An 18,146-nucleotide genomic window follows, 5' to 3' on the forward strand; every position below is an offset into this window, starting at 1 on the left:
ATATATATATGTATGTATGTATATATGTATATATGTATATATGTATATAAAATATTTTATTTTTTTACTAAGTTTTATATGATTTACTACTACTTCGTTGCCATGACAACGTAACGCTGTAAACCCTGTAATCCTGCAAAAACGATGATTTAAATAACATAACAGCTCAAATAATACGTTTTAACTTACATTAATTAGAAAAATAAATGTAAGTGTTTATTTTTTAAATAAAAATATACGTTTCACATTTCTGCCTTTAAACCCTATAAAGATTGGCACGATTCACTTCCATTGTAAGTGCCTCACTGTAACGTCAAATTTGGCTTTGTTTTTTTATAAAGAAAAGGTGGGACAAGTTTAAATGAATTTTTCTGGTAATCAACATAATGCCACAAATGCTGTTAATTGAGCTTAACTAATATTGAACCTGAAATATTCTTTAATATAATAATGGAGGAGGAGAAAAAGTCTGCAGCCCTGAGCCCTGAAGGGAGAGACCAAACCCTTGGACAAATAACCTTCTCTAGCCTTAAAGACCACCTTGACAGACCCGGTCCAAATTACAAACAAGAGTCTTGACTGAAAGAGCCTGTAGGTCTCCAGTCCTCTTGACCTATGCTAATGCAAACAGCAGTACAGTCTTCATTGAAAGTATGCGTGAGATTACTTCATCTAACGGCTCAAATGGGGGATCCATAAGTGCTTCCAACACCAGTGCAAAGTCCCACACTGGGACAACGGTGGGGTGAGAGGGCCTCAGCCCTAGTGACAACTCACTCAAATGTCGCACAGCTATGGCAGATACATAGACTTAGAGAGTGGATGGAGTGGAGTCCTGCATTCAAATGCTCTTGCAAAAAGCAAAGAACCGGTTGCACCTGGCCACACACCGGATCCTTGCCTTGGGAGGAACACTTGGTAATGAAAAAGCGGCATTACATCGAGAAGGCTCTAACCTGTAAAATGGTGTCCGTCACTGACTGAGACAGCCCCTTAGTGACTCTCGAGTCCCGGTCAAGGGCCAGACATGGAGTCTCCACAGCTTGATCTCTTCAGCAAATTCTCCATGGTGGGGCATCCAGTAATTCGACCAGCTCCGGGAAAGGGCGGTTGGGCCGCTCTGGCGCAAACAACAGCATGCTTTCTGAACCTTGTCCTCAGTTTCTCCAAATACCTCCCAAATCCTCTGAACTGTTTGAGGATGAAGTCTCCATTTCCTCAACCTGAGTCCTTGACGTGAGAGCAAGTCTGTTCTGCAATTCAGTTGATCAGGGACATGCGCTGCATGTATAGAGAGATGTGTCTCGCTCTAAAGGAGAACATTGCACACCAGAGCTAACCTCGGATGCAAAAACACTCCCTCTTGGCAATTTATGTATGCCACACAGCTAGTAAACCTATCCAGATGCAGAACGCTGGACGACTGTTTCACAAGGTACCCCAGCCTGAGCTGGACATGTCTGTTGTGACAATTTTGCTTGTGAATCTGCACATTTGATCCTATTATACAATTTCAAAAAAGAACACTGTAAAACGCCTGGAGATTTTGCCCAAATTGTAATTACAACATGTCCACTGATTTTATGGCATATATACATACATTTGAATCAAAGATTATTACCTGGAAAAAATGTGTCCAAAAAAAAAAAAAAAAGAAAAAGACTTTTAACGTACATTTTTTAATAATTAAAATAAATAATGATTAACCAATTTCTTGCAAGTTCTTTGAGACAAAGTATAAAGTAAATACTATATTTTTATGATGATTCTTTAATGTTTGTTGTAATGTATCATGTAACATAAATTAATCGCGATTAACCACAGAAAACTGTGCGAGTAATTGGTTAACAAAATGTAATAGATTCACAGCACTATATGTACTTCTTTTCCTGACAAAATGCATTTATTTCCTTCTTAGAAAAGAAAAAAAAACAATATGAAACAAAAATGCTTTATTTTTATTTATTTATTTTTATCCCCTTTTCTCGCCAATTTTGGAATGCCCAATTCCCATTACTTATGTTTTCATGGTGGTGCGGTTACTCACCTCAATCTGGGTGGCGGAGGACAAGTCTCAGTTGCCTCCGCTTCTGAGACAGTCAATCTGCGCATCTTAACACGTGGCTTGTTGTGCATGACACCGCGGAGACTCAAAACATGTGGAGGCTCATGCTACTTTCCACGATCCACACACAACTTACCACGCCGCCCCATTGAGAGCGAGAACCACTTAATTGCAACCACGAGCAGATTACCCCATGTGACTCTACCCTCCCTAGCAACGGGGCCAATTTGGTTGCTTAGGAGAACTGGCTGGAGTCAATCAGCACACCCTGGATTTGAACTCATGACTCAAGGGGTGGTAGTCAGCATCAATACTTGCTGAGCTACCAAGGCCCCGATAAAAATGCTTTATTAACATTTTCCAAACAAAGCCTTCCAAAGTATAAAGATAGGAATGCACTTAAATAGCACCAATTCATGTAACATTAAATGTTTCCCAAAGTCTAAGTGGGAGGTTGACTAATTGAAAGAACTAGTCCCCACTGGTTGACTATAGTTCTTCCACCCCCATTGGATATACTTGGTGTCAAAACCTGTATATAGCCTTCATAAATTACACACTAGTATTGTCATTTATGAGTGAAAATTTTGAATGAAATAAGAATGACTTTTTTTGCATTACAGTTCAGAGAGATTTTGGTAATACTTTATAATAATGGTCTGTCATTAATAGGTAATTATGCAGGAATTAATGCAGGACAAATGAGTAGTACTACATTAACACTTTAGTTACTACTATTAACTAATATGGAAACATGATTAACCAATCAGTAAGTAATAGCGAACTGATGACTGATGTAGTTCACTGTTAGGTAATCAATAATTACTGAATTTGATCTGCCTCATTGAACATTAATAACTAACTATGGCTAATTTAAAATAATTACTAATTAATTAATGAAAACATTAACGTGTTTAAAATGTGAATGATTATGTTTTTATTGTGAAAAAGATCATGCATTGGTTCTTTGTGGGAATTAATTTATGAATGTAACAGGTCGCTAAATCAAGGCTACAGTATCTGGTAGAGTATCATAATCAAGGATGTAACCGCATATTCATGATTGATGGGGACCAAATTTAATAATGTAAAGTGTCTATGGTGGTTATGGTCATGATCATAGTCAGCTTACCTTACAGAAATATAGGGATGTATGTGCCCAACCTGTGTATTCTTTGGGATATCTCTTCTGTTCATTAAAAAAATTATTAACTTCTGCATGTTTGATATTGCTGAAGGTCTGGTAGCCCATAAGTAATGAATCAATTGTTACCTCATAAGTATGAAGGAATTACTAATGATCTGGACCATTATTCTAAAGTGAGGGTCATGGTAACACATTATTACTTAATGAGATCTTACTGTTTCCTTCCTTGGGAGTTAAAGGTTATCTGGACCATTATTGTAAAGTGAAAACACATTATAAACCATTAATAGTAACTGAGGTGTTACTTGTCAGTTAGTAATGAATACTCAAGTGTTTGTACCTACATTTTATTCATTTAATCAAACAGATAGTTAACAAACATTCACAGACATTCAAAAAACTATTTCTGGCATTGAATTATGAATCATTGGAATAACTGAACATAATTGCATAGGCTACAAATCTTAGCAGGATAATGATTTTAATTGGTGGTGCTCACGGTTACTACATGTTTTAAACGTCTTATCTCTTAACACAAAGTAAAATATTAAAATGATGTTTCTAAAGGACAAGTGTGTTGATCTCCACAAGACTTCAACAGAAAATAGAGAGAAAACTGGCATGTAGCATGAGGCATGTTCCACATGTGTACTTCCGCCCTAGACAGCCCACTCTGTAAATACGTACAGTTTTTATCAAATTGATTTGTTTCCTCCTTTGCCATTGTTCGGTATGAACAGAACAGATTGTATGTTGAAGTTTACCGCGTGCAGGCGGATTGACAGGAGGGCGGAGCAAAATCGCACTCGCTCTTCTTTTAGTTTCAGCGCGAGCACTGAATATGGTGAACCCTGATTGGATTAGAAGCTTGATGAACCAGACACTCATTATATATTTTTTTCCACTGGATCCATTAAGTAAAAAAATTATTTAAAAAAATGTTTTGTAAACATTTTGTTTTGGTGTATATTCAAATGTGTATTCATGAATTAATAATGCGTTACCATGACCCTCACTTTAAAATAATTATTAATTCCTTCATGTTTATGTGGTGACACTTGACTCATTACTTATGGGTTACCAAAATCATTTTAAAAAGACTTCCTGCAAAATCAGATCTGCCGAAGTTAATCATTTGTATTGAACAGAAGAGATATCACAGGTTGGGCACAAAAATCTGTAAGCTGACTATGATACTCTACCAGACACTGTAGCCATGATTTAGAGAGCAGTTATGTTCATAAATTAATTTCAGCAAAGAACACACATGAGGCGCATGTTTATCTGAAGGCGCATTTCATGATCATGTTCACAATAAAAACATAATCATTCACATTTTAGACACATGTTAATGTTTTGATTAATTAGTAGTTATTTTAAATTAGCCATTCAGTAGTTATTGATTACCTAACAGTGAACTACATCAGTCATCAGTTCACTATTACTTACTGATTGGTTAATCATGTTTCCATATTAGTTAATAGTAGTAACTAAAGTGTTAATGTAGTACTACTCATTAATCCTGCATTAATTCCTGCACAGTTACCGATTAATGACGAACCATTATTATAAAGTGTTACTGAGATTTTTTGCATTAGAGTAACGAGGATGAGATTGTTCACAATACAGTAATGAGAATGAGATTTATTTCCCGCATTACAGTAATTAGAATGACATTTTTTGCTTTACAGTAATGACAATGAGATTTGTCCTATTGCAGTATGTGAAGGAGATTTTTTGCATTACAGTACTGAGAATAACATTTTTCGCCCAACTGTAATGAGAACTTTTTGCATTACAGCACTGAGGTTGTTTTGCTTTTCAGTACTGAGAATGAAATTTTATTTTGTTACAGAAATGAAAAATCGATTATTTTGCATTGCAGTACTGAGAATGAGATTTCTTTTTTTGCATTAAAGCACTGAGAGATTTTTCATTACAGTAGTACAAATGAGATTTTTTGGCAAAAAAGACATTTTTGAAAAAAACTGAAATGTGTCCCGAAGTTGTTTCGCCACATATAATATAAAAAAATTAAATTAAATAAAAAAGTTACCCATGATGGTAATGATTTTGTGATTGATTGTGATTGGTCTTCCTTGCATTTATTTGCATACTTTACTCTGATTGGCCTTGTCTAGCATATTTTTAATCATGTAATGGCCGCGGCGCTTAACTAACGCAACCGAAAGAAAAATAAGACGCGTACTGTGTCATGACAACAGTAAATCGGTACTGATATAGCATTCCCTTTAGGCTGAAGCAATGTCTAAAACCTAGACTTACATAAAACGTTAACACTTATCATTTACTTCCTTGCAAGCACTGATATTTCCTTCAGGCAATGATTATTCAATCTTAACGCTTGTCACCGCGCGCTGTTCACACGGACGCGCCCTCAAGTGAAAGTGAAAGATGGTGTGGACACACAGTGACGTTTCCCCTCACACGCTCTTAAGTGTCGCATCTATTTGCTTTGCACTTTTAATTCAAACACATTCATGAGGCTTTACCCGACGGTTTTCCCTCTGAATTCTCTAGGAGAAGTGGACATGCTTGGGCTGGTTATATTAATTCTCACGACGGCCGTATTTCATCACTATATTGTAAGAGCGAGCGGTAAGTTTGATGCAGCATTACAACAAAAAAAGAAGAAAACACGGCATTTACTGTACATCTGGTGTCAACCTGAACATTGTGTTTGCATATTGCCACGTATATTACGCAGAGCTTCAGCGACATTAACTAACTTTATTGCATTCCTTGACTAAAGCATGTATAGATTGATCGCGCATCAGTGGCCTTCCAGTGAGGGAAAATAAAACAGAAACAACATCTTGTCGTAATACGCAACTGAAAAGCAGGTTCATGTGACAGTCTCCTAAAATGTGGATATAATAATATGCCATCTGCAGCTTCCTAAATAGAAATTAAGCGTTTACTTTGCAGAGCAAATCCTAGGAGCAGTAGAAAGAGTAGTGAAACTTTAGAAAGTTTTCATGCTTTTTGCAGTCTGACATGTTGCAATATGATAATATGACAAATTGCAATAATGCAAAACACATATATGAAATATATCTTCATATATGGTTTTCACTGATATAAAAAGTCACATACTTGTACACACACACACACACACACACATGAAAATACTAAAACATTTGCCATTTTTATATTGAGTATTTTCCCCAAGTACTAGTGGACATTGAATATGCAGTTTACATACTGTACATGCTCAAATACTGTATCAGATTTCTTTATGGGGTTAATGAAAACCATGTACCTCAATAAAATGCAACAGACATTTAAAAATATTTGGACATTTAAGTCACAATTAAAATCAAATTTGCAAAATGGTTAGATCTAAAAAAAGAAAAATAAATAAATAAATAAAAGAGAAACGTTATCATTTGTTTGATTATGCCACTTGGTTTGAAAGTTTGGTATCTGCAATAACATTCAGACATATATAAGTGTGACTTTAGTATCCAAAAATATCAAACTACTTTTTGTAGCCACTGTATGCATATTGTCCAAACTACTACTTTCCTAAAGGATAATCCTCTTAAATTTTTTTTTTTTTTTTTTTTTTTTTTACAGCATCCTTCAGGAAAGTTTCAGAAAAGAACCTTTGTCTTATCAAAAACATTTTTGCTATATGGTTCTCTGGAGATTTAAAAGTCCCCTCTATAGGTTCTTTAAGCTCTCCTTGACATCTTGGCACCCTTTTTCGATTGAACTGGAACCTTGATTTTTAATAGGAAAGATGGACCTTAACACATCACATGTACTTCATAGATGGGAACACATACTGTACATACACACATATTTACCATATATTACCATTTATTAGTCATTTAGTTGATGCTTTAATCCAAAGCATCATAGAAACTTACAAATGCACTTATTACAGGGACCAGCCTGTTTCAACTTGAGGCTAACAGTCTTGATCAAGAGCACAATGAAGATAGCGTGTGAATCAAACCATGTAAAATAATAAAAATAGCTGTAGTTTGAACCTACAGCCTTTTATTTACCAGCCTCATCTGTACCAGACTATAGACCCTCTTATCTGTGGCCTCTAAACTGTAATAATGTGCTTTTATTTCAAGATGATAAATATAGCAACAGGATCTTTCATAGTTATCATTAGTTCTATGTTATTCATGAAGTAATAAAGCATCAGAATTTCTGCAAAACAGCCCTTTTTGGGCCCAACATTCTGAGAAGTGGCCACAAAGGATGTGGCATATGTTGAGATCTGAGGGTGTTGATGTAGGAGCACATATGACATCTTAATATAAAATGAAGAAGCTGCATATTAAGTGTATTCCAGTACCTATATTTGAAGATCTAACTTTTGTTCAGAGATTGGTTTAGAGTTAATTATGCTACATTGTTGTCACATGACCTCATCACATGCAAGTGAGTGGGTTTTTGTATATTTTGGAATTCAATTTTGGAAAATAAATGTCCTAACTTTTGGCAGTCTGATTGAATAATCATTCATCTCACTGGAAATGGAAGGTCAAAACATGCACACTGCGTATTGTATTGTGGGATTCAGTATTCTGCAGCCTAGTCTCATAGAATGAACAGTACTATAACTACATTTTTGCAAACTGACATGCCGAATTCTATGTTTCGCCACACTTTCCTAGTGAAGTGAACACTAGCTGCACTACAACAGCTGTGCTGTTTATTCTCTTTCACACAAATCACGTCTACAATGACTTAATAAACGCAATTTTCACACTATTACTCACACACTGCTGTTTTGATATTGAAACACTTTTACTATAATCATTTGAAAAATGATACATTTTAATGCTTGTATTACAGATTTACCATGCATTTTCACATTTATTAACTTATTGCTAGCTCACCTCATAGAGTGTTAGACTTTGAAGTATGCGGTTTGAGACCAGTCAAGCAAGCAAGCTGACATGTGAAACGAGAGTGTCATGATGTGTTTGCTCCAAAAAAGTTTTTGGACACTATCGTGTCCTGTCCCAAATGGCACCCTATGCCCTTGCGATCTTCCTTCAAGTCCAGACTTTGGTGAACCAAGCGAGTGCAGACCGATGGGGCGCTAGGCCATTAGAGTGCATGAGGTATAAAAGAGTGCATTTGGGACAGACTTCAAGACTTTAGTCAGATGACACATTTTTATACATTGTGTTCTTCATATACGTGCAGTTTTACAAATTATTATTTGAAAAGTCATGACATTTACAGTATAGACAGGGTAAAGGAACACGCTTTAAACTCAATCTTGAATATTTGTTTTTATCAAATAATTTCAAGGAACACACTGACAATAAAGCATTAGACAATTTAATCAAGAACCTCTGAAAAACAAAGCGCACATTTAACTACAGCAACAAAAACCAAAGTGTTCTGGTGGCCATCTTTGGAACGCTCCTGGGAGGCTATTTCCATTCATGACAGTGCCACTCCTTTCTACTTGAATGGGGAAAGACCGAAATCTCCAAAATGGTTGGTCAAGATTACGATAAAAGAACTTTATTTAAAAAGTTCAATTTATTTAACAGCAATAAAATCTGACAACGCTGATATCATAAATTGCGATTCTTTTCCTCATATTACGCAAAAAAATTAAATTTTTCCAGCTTGTATAGCTAATGCGCATGTGCGTCTCGAGATGATTGACAGGTGATGTGGGACTTCCTTTCTACATCCTTTGATCGTTGGGCGCTAGTGCTCCTTTGTTTGTGCGTTCCAGTTTCTTCCATTAATTTGACAAGAAGTGGCCTGTCTCTGCTTTATAGTCTCTGCAAAAAAAAGAAAAAAAAAGAAAAAATTGTTAAAAAAAACAAAAACATTCTGCAGGTGTATATATCACTGGTAGACCGAATGTGCTGACCGAATAAATACATAAACTAATTTAAAGGAATAGTTAATTGTCTCATCATTTGTCTTTCTCCCGTGTAACACAAATGAAAATATTTTAATGGAGATATGATGTCTGTTTGTCTATAGAATGCAAGAGAATAGTGACCACAAAAGCACATAAAGTAGGGCCCAATGATTTCCACGATGTGGAAAACATGGACGGGATCGAGAAATCCAGTCAAAAACTGAATTAATTTTAAAACGTGGGATGTCACAACGATGCGCAACTAATCAAAGTAAAATCGTGATATACCCAAGTGTAATGATTAAACAACAAAAGGCTGAGATGTATATAAATATATATACAGTCTTTATGTGGTTCATTGACTGATACATCATCATAATCATCACGTGCGCTCTGTATGTCATAGATGACAAACAGAAGAGCACTCGTTTACTGTCGTTTAAAGGTGCAGTATGTAAGATTCAGAAACACTTTTTATTAATGACACCTGTGGCCATTAAGTGAACTGCAGTCAGCTACCTGTTGCTCGTGCTTGCGCTCGCGCTCGTGCACACGCTCCATAGGGACACGAGCAAGCGATCATCGGCCAAAACAATGACGCAACGTACAAAGAGACTGAACGTGATTCACTGGCATCATGCTGACAGATGAGGTAGCATAATTAAAATTTCACAGTTATGATTTTATTACAAACTTTGAGACTAAACTAAAACTACTTATCAGCTAACATAGCATACTGATACACACATACAGCTACATACTACCGAACTATACCAGACAGTTTACTGATGCACTGCACTGTTATGTTGCACTGTTGTATGTTTTGTATGTCATATGTTGTACTAATATGTTGTACTACAAGAAACCAGCGTATTTGCTTAAATTTATCCTGTATACCGGATTTTTAGTATAAAGAGAAGATCGTTGAAATTATTTGAAAGTTACGAAGCAAGGTAGCTTGTCAGCGTTAGCAGGCAAGATCAAGTTAGCTAAAATTACACACATCAATCCTTATGGCACTATTTTTCACATGCTTTGCAGTTATGTAAGCTTACCTGTCCAATACGAAGAATGCCAATTCAGGGTCGGTTTTGATCTCCAAAACCGAATGAAGGTCCCTCCAGGAATCAAATGTCCTGCCGATGTTCACTCTAGTTTTCGCTCGACCACGATCACGTTCCCACTTAGCCAGACGGGATTCAGTAGATACATGTTTTGTTGTTGTTGTTGTTTTGGCTTACTGTGAGTTTGTGTAGGAGTCGGTGTTGTGCTGGAAGCCGGCCTTTTGCTGGAATCCATCTCTAAGATAACGTTACCTAGTTTTGCAGTTTGTTGTCACTGTTGAATAGCAGAAGAGAAGCTATTACTGTCTAAGGCAAGGCTCTCGGGAGCGTGCATAAACGTCACATCCTTTGGATTTTCCCGGCAAAACCGACCCGCTCCCTTTGCATGAACATCAGTCTACAGGCTTTAATAGACAACCTAGGAAGTCCGGGAAGGGCTTATTTTTTAAGTTGCGTTACAAGCCGTTCACACATTGGCAAAAAAAAGGCGAATATTACATGACAGTTTTTACATACTGGACCTTTAAGGAATGGTCCGGGTTCAGTACAAGTTAAGCTCACTCAACAGCATTTGAGGCATAATGCTGATTACTCAAAAATTAATTTAGACTCTTTCCTCCTTTTCTTTAAGAAAAGCAAAAATCGTTTTTTTTTTTTTTACTTTATTGTCACACAGCCATATACACAAGTGCAATGGTGTGTGAAATTCTTGGGTGCAGTTCCGATCAACATAGCAGTCGTGACAGTGATGAGACATATACCAATTTACAATAACATCAAATTAACACAACACAATTTAAACATCAGTTATACACATAATTACACTCAACAGTATACAAATAATAACATACACTGTACAGTATACAATACACACTATATAGATACACATTATTCAATAAAAAAAAAATAAAAAAAATATATAAAAAAGTATATATATATAGAATGTACAGTATTGTACTGTATTGACATTCAGGCTGTCGGTTGATAGTCAGTTGTTAAGAGAGAACATAATATAATAATAATATAATTTATGACAGTCCGGTGTGAGATATAAGAGTAAGGGTAATAAAGTGCAGTGCTGATGTATTTTGATCGTGGGAGATCAAGAGTTCAAAAGTCTGATTGGTTGGGGGAAGAAGCTATCATGGAGTCGGCTGGTGCGGGTCCTGATGCTGCGATACCGCCTACCTGATGGTAGCAGTGAGAACAGCCCATGGCTCGGGTGGCTGGAGTCTCTGATGATCCTCCGAGCTTTTTTCACACACCGCCTTGTATATATTTCCTGGAGGGAGGGAAGCTCACCTCCGATGATGTGTCTGGCAGTTCGCACCACCCTTTGCAGTGCTTTGCGGTTGTGGGCGGTGCTATTGCCGTACCAGGCGGAGATACAGCCAGTCAGGATGCTCTCCACAGTACAGGTGTAGAACCGTGTGAGGATGTGGCGGTTCATTCCAAACTTCCTCAGCCGTCTCAGGAAGAAGAGGCGCTGATGAGCCTTCTTCACAACGACTTCAGTGTGGATGGACCATGTGAGTTCCTCAGTGATGTGGACACCCAGGAACTTGAAGCTGCTGACTCTCTCCACTGGTGCTCCATTGATGGTGATGGGACTGTGTTCTCTGTCTTTTCTTCTGAAGTCCACCACAAGCTCCTTTGTCTTACTGACGTTGAGGGAGAGGTTGTGCTCCTGACACCAGTGTGTCAGAGTGTGCACCTCCTCTCTGTAGGCTGTTTCATCATTGTCAGTGATCAGACCTACCACCGTCATGTCATCAGCAAACTTAATGATGGCATTGGAGCTATGTGTTGCCACACAGTCATGTGTGTACAGGGAATACAGTAGTGGGCTGAGAACACAGCCCTGTGGGGCTCCAGTGTTGAGGGTCAGTGATGAGGAGATGTTGCTGCCTATTCTAACCACCTGGCGTCTGCTTGACAGGAAGTCCAGGATCCAGCTGCACAGCGAGCTGTTTAAGCCCAGAGCCCGGAGTTTCTCATCAAGCTTGGAGGGCACTATGGTGTTGAATGCTGAGCTGTAGTCTACAAACAGCATTCTCACATAAGTGTTCCTTTTTTCCAGGTGGGAGAGAGCAGTGTGTATTGTAGATGCAATGGCATCATCAGTGGAGCGGTTGTTGCGGTAAGCAAACTGCAGTGGGTCAAGAGAGAGTGGCAATACAGAGCAGATGTAATCTCTGATTAGTCTCTCAAAACATTTGCTGATGATGGGGGTCAGAGCAACAGGACGCCAGTCATTTAAACAAGTTATTTTTGATTGTTTTGGAACAGGCACAATGGTGGATGTTTTAAAGCATGTGGGCACTACAGACAAAGAGAGGGAAAGGTTGAAAATGTCTGTAAAAACACCAGCCAGCTGGTTCGCGCACGCTCTGATGACGCGGCCTGGAATGCCATCTGGACCCGCGGCTTTGCGAATATTCACCCGTCGGAAGGATCGGGTTACATCCGCTACAGAGACGGAGAGTGAACCAACCTCTGTAGCTTCAGCCACGAGAGCTCTCTCCGTGAGGTCGGTGTTATTTCCCTCGAAACGAGCATAAAAAGTATTTAGCTCATCCAGTAGAGAGGCAGCGGTGTTCATGGCGGAGTTTTTATTCCCTTTAAAGTCCGTGATGATGTTAATTCCCTGCCACATGCTTCTAGAGTTGGTGGTGTTAAACTGTCCTTCAATCTTACTCCTGTACTGGCGTTTTGTGGTTCTGATAGTTCTTCGGAGGGCATAACTGGCTTGTTTATGCTCCTCCACGTTCCCGGAATTAAAAGCGGAGGTCCGCACATTAAGTGCCGCGCGAACATCGTTATTTATCCATGGCTTCTGATTCGGATAGGTTCGTACAGTTCTGGTCGGAACGATGTCCTCTACGCACGTTCTGATGAAACACATTACGCTATTAGCGTAAGGCTCGATGTCGCCATCAGAGGCGGACCGGAACATCTCCCAGTCCGTGTGATCAAAACAGTCTTGTAGCGTGGAATCTGATTGGTCCGACCAGCACTGGATCATTCTGAGGGTGGGTGCTTCCTGTTTCAATTTCTGCCTGTAAGCGGGCAGAAGCAGAATGGAAGAGTGGTCCGATTTGCCAAATGGTGGGCGGGGGAGGGATTTGTAGCTATCCCGGAACGGAGAGTAGCAATGGTCCAAAACCCGGTCCCCTCGTGTGTTGAAACTAATGTGCTGGTGATATTTTGGTGCGACTGATTTTAAACTGGCTTTATTAAAGTCCCCGATCACAATGAACGCGGCCTCAGGGTGCGCGGTTTCCTGCCCACTTATAATCCCGTACAGTTCCTTGAGTGCCCGGTCTGTGTCGGCTTGTGGGGGAATGTACACAGCTGTGATAATGACCGCAGTGAATTCCCTCGGTAGCCAGAATGGTCGACACAGAAGCATAAGAAATTCCAGATCAGGAGAGCAGAAAGACTTGATAGAATGTACGTTCCTCTGATCACACCAGGATTTGTTGATCATAAAACATACACCACCTCCTCTGCTTTTACCTGAGAGGTCTTTCGCTCTGTCTGAGTTACAGACTGGGCTATGTTTACATGCACTAATTTTCGTCAATCTGAATAAATTCAATCCGATTGCAGATTCTGAATGTACTGTTTATATGTCCTCTAAACGTTGCAATCCGAGTGTCAGTCTGAAGAAGCGGAGATAGGCTGAGAAATGGCACCAAAGTCCGTAATTGCCGTTTTTGCTTTGTTGAGATAACTAAAATATATGCTAGAAAAGCTTTCTTCTTGTGTTACTCACTCTACTCGGCAAATTAAGAATTAGAAGCAGCATCTATCTATATATCTATCTATATATATATATATATATATATATATATATATATATATATATATATAAACATAACGGGCAGATACATACAGTACTGTGCAAAAGTTTTAGGCACTTGTGAAAAAATTTTCATAGTGAGGATGTCTTCAAAAATAATGACATAAATAGGTTTCATTTATCACTTAATGTCATTCAAAGTCAAGTAAACATAAAAAAGCAATCAATATTTGGTGTGACACATTTGCTTTTAAAACAGCACCACTTCTCCTAGGTACACCTGGACACAGTTTTTCTTGGTTGTTGGCAGATAGGATGTTCCAAGCTTCTTGGAGAATTCCCCACAGTTCTTCAATCTATTTAGGCTGTCTCAATTGCTTCTGTCTCTATATGTAATCTCAGACTGACACAATGTTCAATGGGGGGCTTTGTTGGGGCCATGACATCTGTTGCAGGGCTCCCTGTTCTTCTATTCTAATCTTTTCTATTTGCAAAAGTAATGTTTGGGAGTCTAACATTTATGTTTCCTATTGACACACTAAAGCTGAAGATATAAATAACCATCTTATGACAAATGCTTTTGTGAAACATCTTATGTGCCTAAGAATTTTGCACAGTACTGTATATATACTCAGGTATATATTGTAAGGTTTTCCCTGGCGACCACAAGAGGACACCATGTATGTTTATTGTCCATCCCTTGTCTTGTGTTTGATTATGGGTTTTGTAGTTCTTTTCCTTGTCTATGTTCAATGGTTCTTGTGTTCCTTAGTGTCAGGTGTCCCTTGTTTGCTTATTAGTTGCTGGTTTTAATGTTGTGGCTGATCGGTGTATATTGTTAAGAAATGTTATGGTTATTAAATACAATTGTATATTGTAACAAAAATTATTGTCACTGTACATTTATTTACCTTACCATGTTTTTATATTGTTGAAAAGTGGTTACGTTTAGGGGTAGGGATAGTGTTAAAGGATCTATAATATCTATAAAACAGTAAAAATGTAACTATATAAATATATTTATACTATTAAGGACTCATAAAAAAAAAATAAAAAAATAATTATAATATTTTAGATGCTCTCAATGCTCCCATATTGTACGTTTCAACATCTATCCGAACATACAAACATGTACGTTTAAATGTTGCATGCAAAAAGCTATGAATAAAAATAAGATCAGGTTGGATTATTATTTCCAACCAATTTTATGTGATTACATTCTTGACTACATCTAGCAGTTGCACCTTTAAGAGCCATAACAAAGAGATTTGACTTTGACTCATCTTGTTTTTGTATCACACATTTGATATGATAAATGATGGATGTTTATGAAGGATTTTTATCATATAGTGGTTAAAGATTTCAGCTGGTATACAAAAGGTTTTAGGTTTAAACCCCGAAAGGGGTGATCCGTGAACTATTACCATTGTGTTCTTAAGCAAGGCTCAAGACTTAACTTCTTCTGTAATCTGCTTCTGTAGTCTACTGTATGTTGCTTTTGTAAAAAACTGCCACTACTTCTGCACATTGCGAAAGTACCTCGACTGCACAAATAATCACCTTATAGGCTATTCCCTTTCAAAAGTGGTTTTGTTGTCCAAATTTTGGCTTGTTTCCAATTCAGTGAAATTCATTTAATTTATTTGAGTGGAACTGATGAGGGAAGCACTTTTTTCCCTCTCAAGGAGTGTTGTGTTGCAGTAAATAGAGGAAGTTGTATGATGAATGACTTTAAATAGTGTTTCCCACTCTTTCCTCATTCCATTAGATTGGGAAATCAGTGCCCCTCTAAATTGCTTGAAACTGTATTCTATTTTATCTGCACTGTCTTGTCCAAAAATGTACTTTGTGTTACGTCTGGCAGGGGTTCATCAGGAATTTCTGTTTTTTAGAGGGCAGAAAAGACAGATTATTTTATGATCACGGAATTTGGTTGATGATTAATTGTCAAAAAAATAATTGCAATGATGATGTTATCGGCAACGTCAACAATAAAAAATTGTCGACAAAAATTTCCGTTGTCAAAATATCGTTTGATCTCATTTAACGTAACATGAGATCACATTAAACTCTAATGATGATGCATGAGAGCAGCACTGCAGTTCAAGCCTGACTGAAGAGAGGAAGAATTACACAGCTCACAGTCCAGATGCACTCTAAACTTTCCAAACAGCTTCAGGTAATGTAGATCGAAAAGTATGAGGGAATTATACAAAAATACCAAATAAGTAAATACAGAAGCACCCTCGTTGTGTAATAAGTGAAGCTGGAGCTGCCGATCCACTGAAGTAAAACGTGCGTGTCAAGCGTCTTTAATGGAAACACCCGACATTACATCTTTAGTGCAGTTATATTTAATGCGTTATAGCTTTATTAAAGTTCAAATAATATGGAAGCAGGTCATGAAAATAACTACAAACTCCGAAACTGGCATTTTTCTGTGCAGTCAGTGCCTCTTCTATGAGTTGCACAAATGTAAGGGGGAGAGATTGAAACTGCATCCGGCTGATGCACACTCTGTCACGGGGATGCTTGTCCCTCAAGCGTGCATGCTTAATGCAGCTAGGTTATAACGTGATGGCTCGTGACTTATTGAATCATAGTATACAGTTGAAGACAGAAGTTTACATACACCTTAGCCAAATACATTTAAACTCAGTTTTTCACAATTCCTGACATATAATCGTAGAAAACATTCCCTGTCTTAGGTCAGTTAGGATCACTACGTTATTTTAAGAATGTGAAATGTCAGAATAATAGTAGAGAGAATGATTTATTTCAGCTTTTATTTCTTTCATCACATTTCCAGTGGGTCAGAAGTTTACATACACTTTGTTAGTATTTGGTAGCATTGCCATTAAATTGTTTAACTTGGGTCAAATGTTTTGGGTAGCCTTCCACAAGCTTCTCATAATAAGTTGCTGGAATTTTGGCCCATTCTTCCAGACAGAACTGGTGTAACTGAGTCAGGTTTGTAGGCCTCTTTGATCGCACACGCTTTTTCAGTTCTGCCCACAAATTTTCTTTCGGATTAAGGTCAGGGCTTTGTGATGGCCACTCCAGTACCTTGACTTTGTTGTCCTTAAACCATTTTTCCACAACTTTGGAGGTATGTTTGAGGTTATTGTCCATTTGGAAGACCCATTTGCGACCGAGCTTTAACTTCCTGGCTGATGTCTTGAGATATTTCTTCAATATATACACATAATTTTCCTTCCTCATGATGCCATCTATTTTGTGAAGTGCACTAGTTACTCCTGCAGCAAAGCACCCCCACAACATGATTCTGCCACCCCCATGCTTCATGGTTGTGATGGTGTTCTACGGCTTGCAAGCCTCACCCTTTTTCCTCCAAACATAACGATGGTCATTATGGCCAAACAGTTAAATTTTTGTTTCATCAGACCAGAGGACATTTCTCCAAAAAAGTAAGATCTTTGTACCCATGTGCACTTGCAAACTGTAGTCTGGCTTTTTTATGGTGGTTTTGGAGCAGTGGCTTCTTCCTTGCTGAGCAGCCTTTCAGGTTATGTTGATATAGGACTCATTTTACTGTGGATATAGATGCTTGTCTACCTGTTTCTTCCAGCATCTTCACAAGGTCCTTTGCTGTTGTTCTGGGATTGATTTGCACTTTTCACACCAAACTACATTCCTCTCTAGAAGACAGAATGCATATTCCTGAGTGGTATGATGGCTGCGTAGTCCCATGGTATTTATACTTGTGTACTATTGTTTGTACAGATAAACGTGGTACCTTCAGGCATTTGAAAATTGCTCCCAAGGATGAACCAGATTTGTGGAGGTCCACAGTTTTTTTTTTTCTGAGGTCTTGGTTGATTTCTTTTGATTTTCCCATGATGTCAAGCAAAGAGGCAGTGAGTTTGAAGGTAGGCCTTAAAATACATCCACAGGTACACCTCCAATTGACTCCAATTAGCCAATCAGCCTACCAGAAGCTAATTGGCTAATTGCCTAAAGGCTTGACATCATCTTCCACTGGAACTATGATATAGTCAATTAAAAGTGAAACAATCTGTCTGTAAACAATTGTTGGAAAAATTACTTGTGTCATGCACAAAGTAGATATCCTAAATGACTTGCCAAAACTATCGTTTGCCAATATGAAATCTGTGGAGTGGTTAAAAAATGTGTTTTAATGATTTCAGCCTAAGTGTATGTAA

General features: G+C 38.0%; 1 protein-coding gene across 3 annotated transcripts in view; it reads left to right on the plus strand.

The window, feature by feature from the left end:
• The first annotated feature begins 5,615 nt into the window (after positions 1 to 5,615).
• Positions 5,616 to 18,146, plus strand: part of LOC127436848 (uncharacterized) — a 35,974-nt gene continuing 23,443 nt past the window's right edge. For all 3 annotated transcript variants that reach the window (XR_007896465.1, XM_051691294.1, XM_051691295.1), the window contains exon 1: positions 5,616 to 5,831. Coding sequence is in view for 2 of the 3 variants with exons in the window: in XM_051691294.1 (XP_051547254.1) it covers positions 5,714 to 5,831 (118 nt within the window). In the remaining variant the exon portion in view is untranslated. The remainder of the gene's footprint in view (positions 5,832 to 18,146) is intronic.

This window comes from Myxocyprinus asiaticus, chromosome 47 (genome assembly GCF_019703515.2).
Source record: "Myxocyprinus asiaticus isolate MX2 ecotype Aquarium Trade chromosome 47, UBuf_Myxa_2, whole genome shotgun sequence".
Taxonomy (NCBI): Eukaryota; Metazoa; Chordata; class Actinopteri; order Cypriniformes; family Catostomidae; genus Myxocyprinus; species Myxocyprinus asiaticus.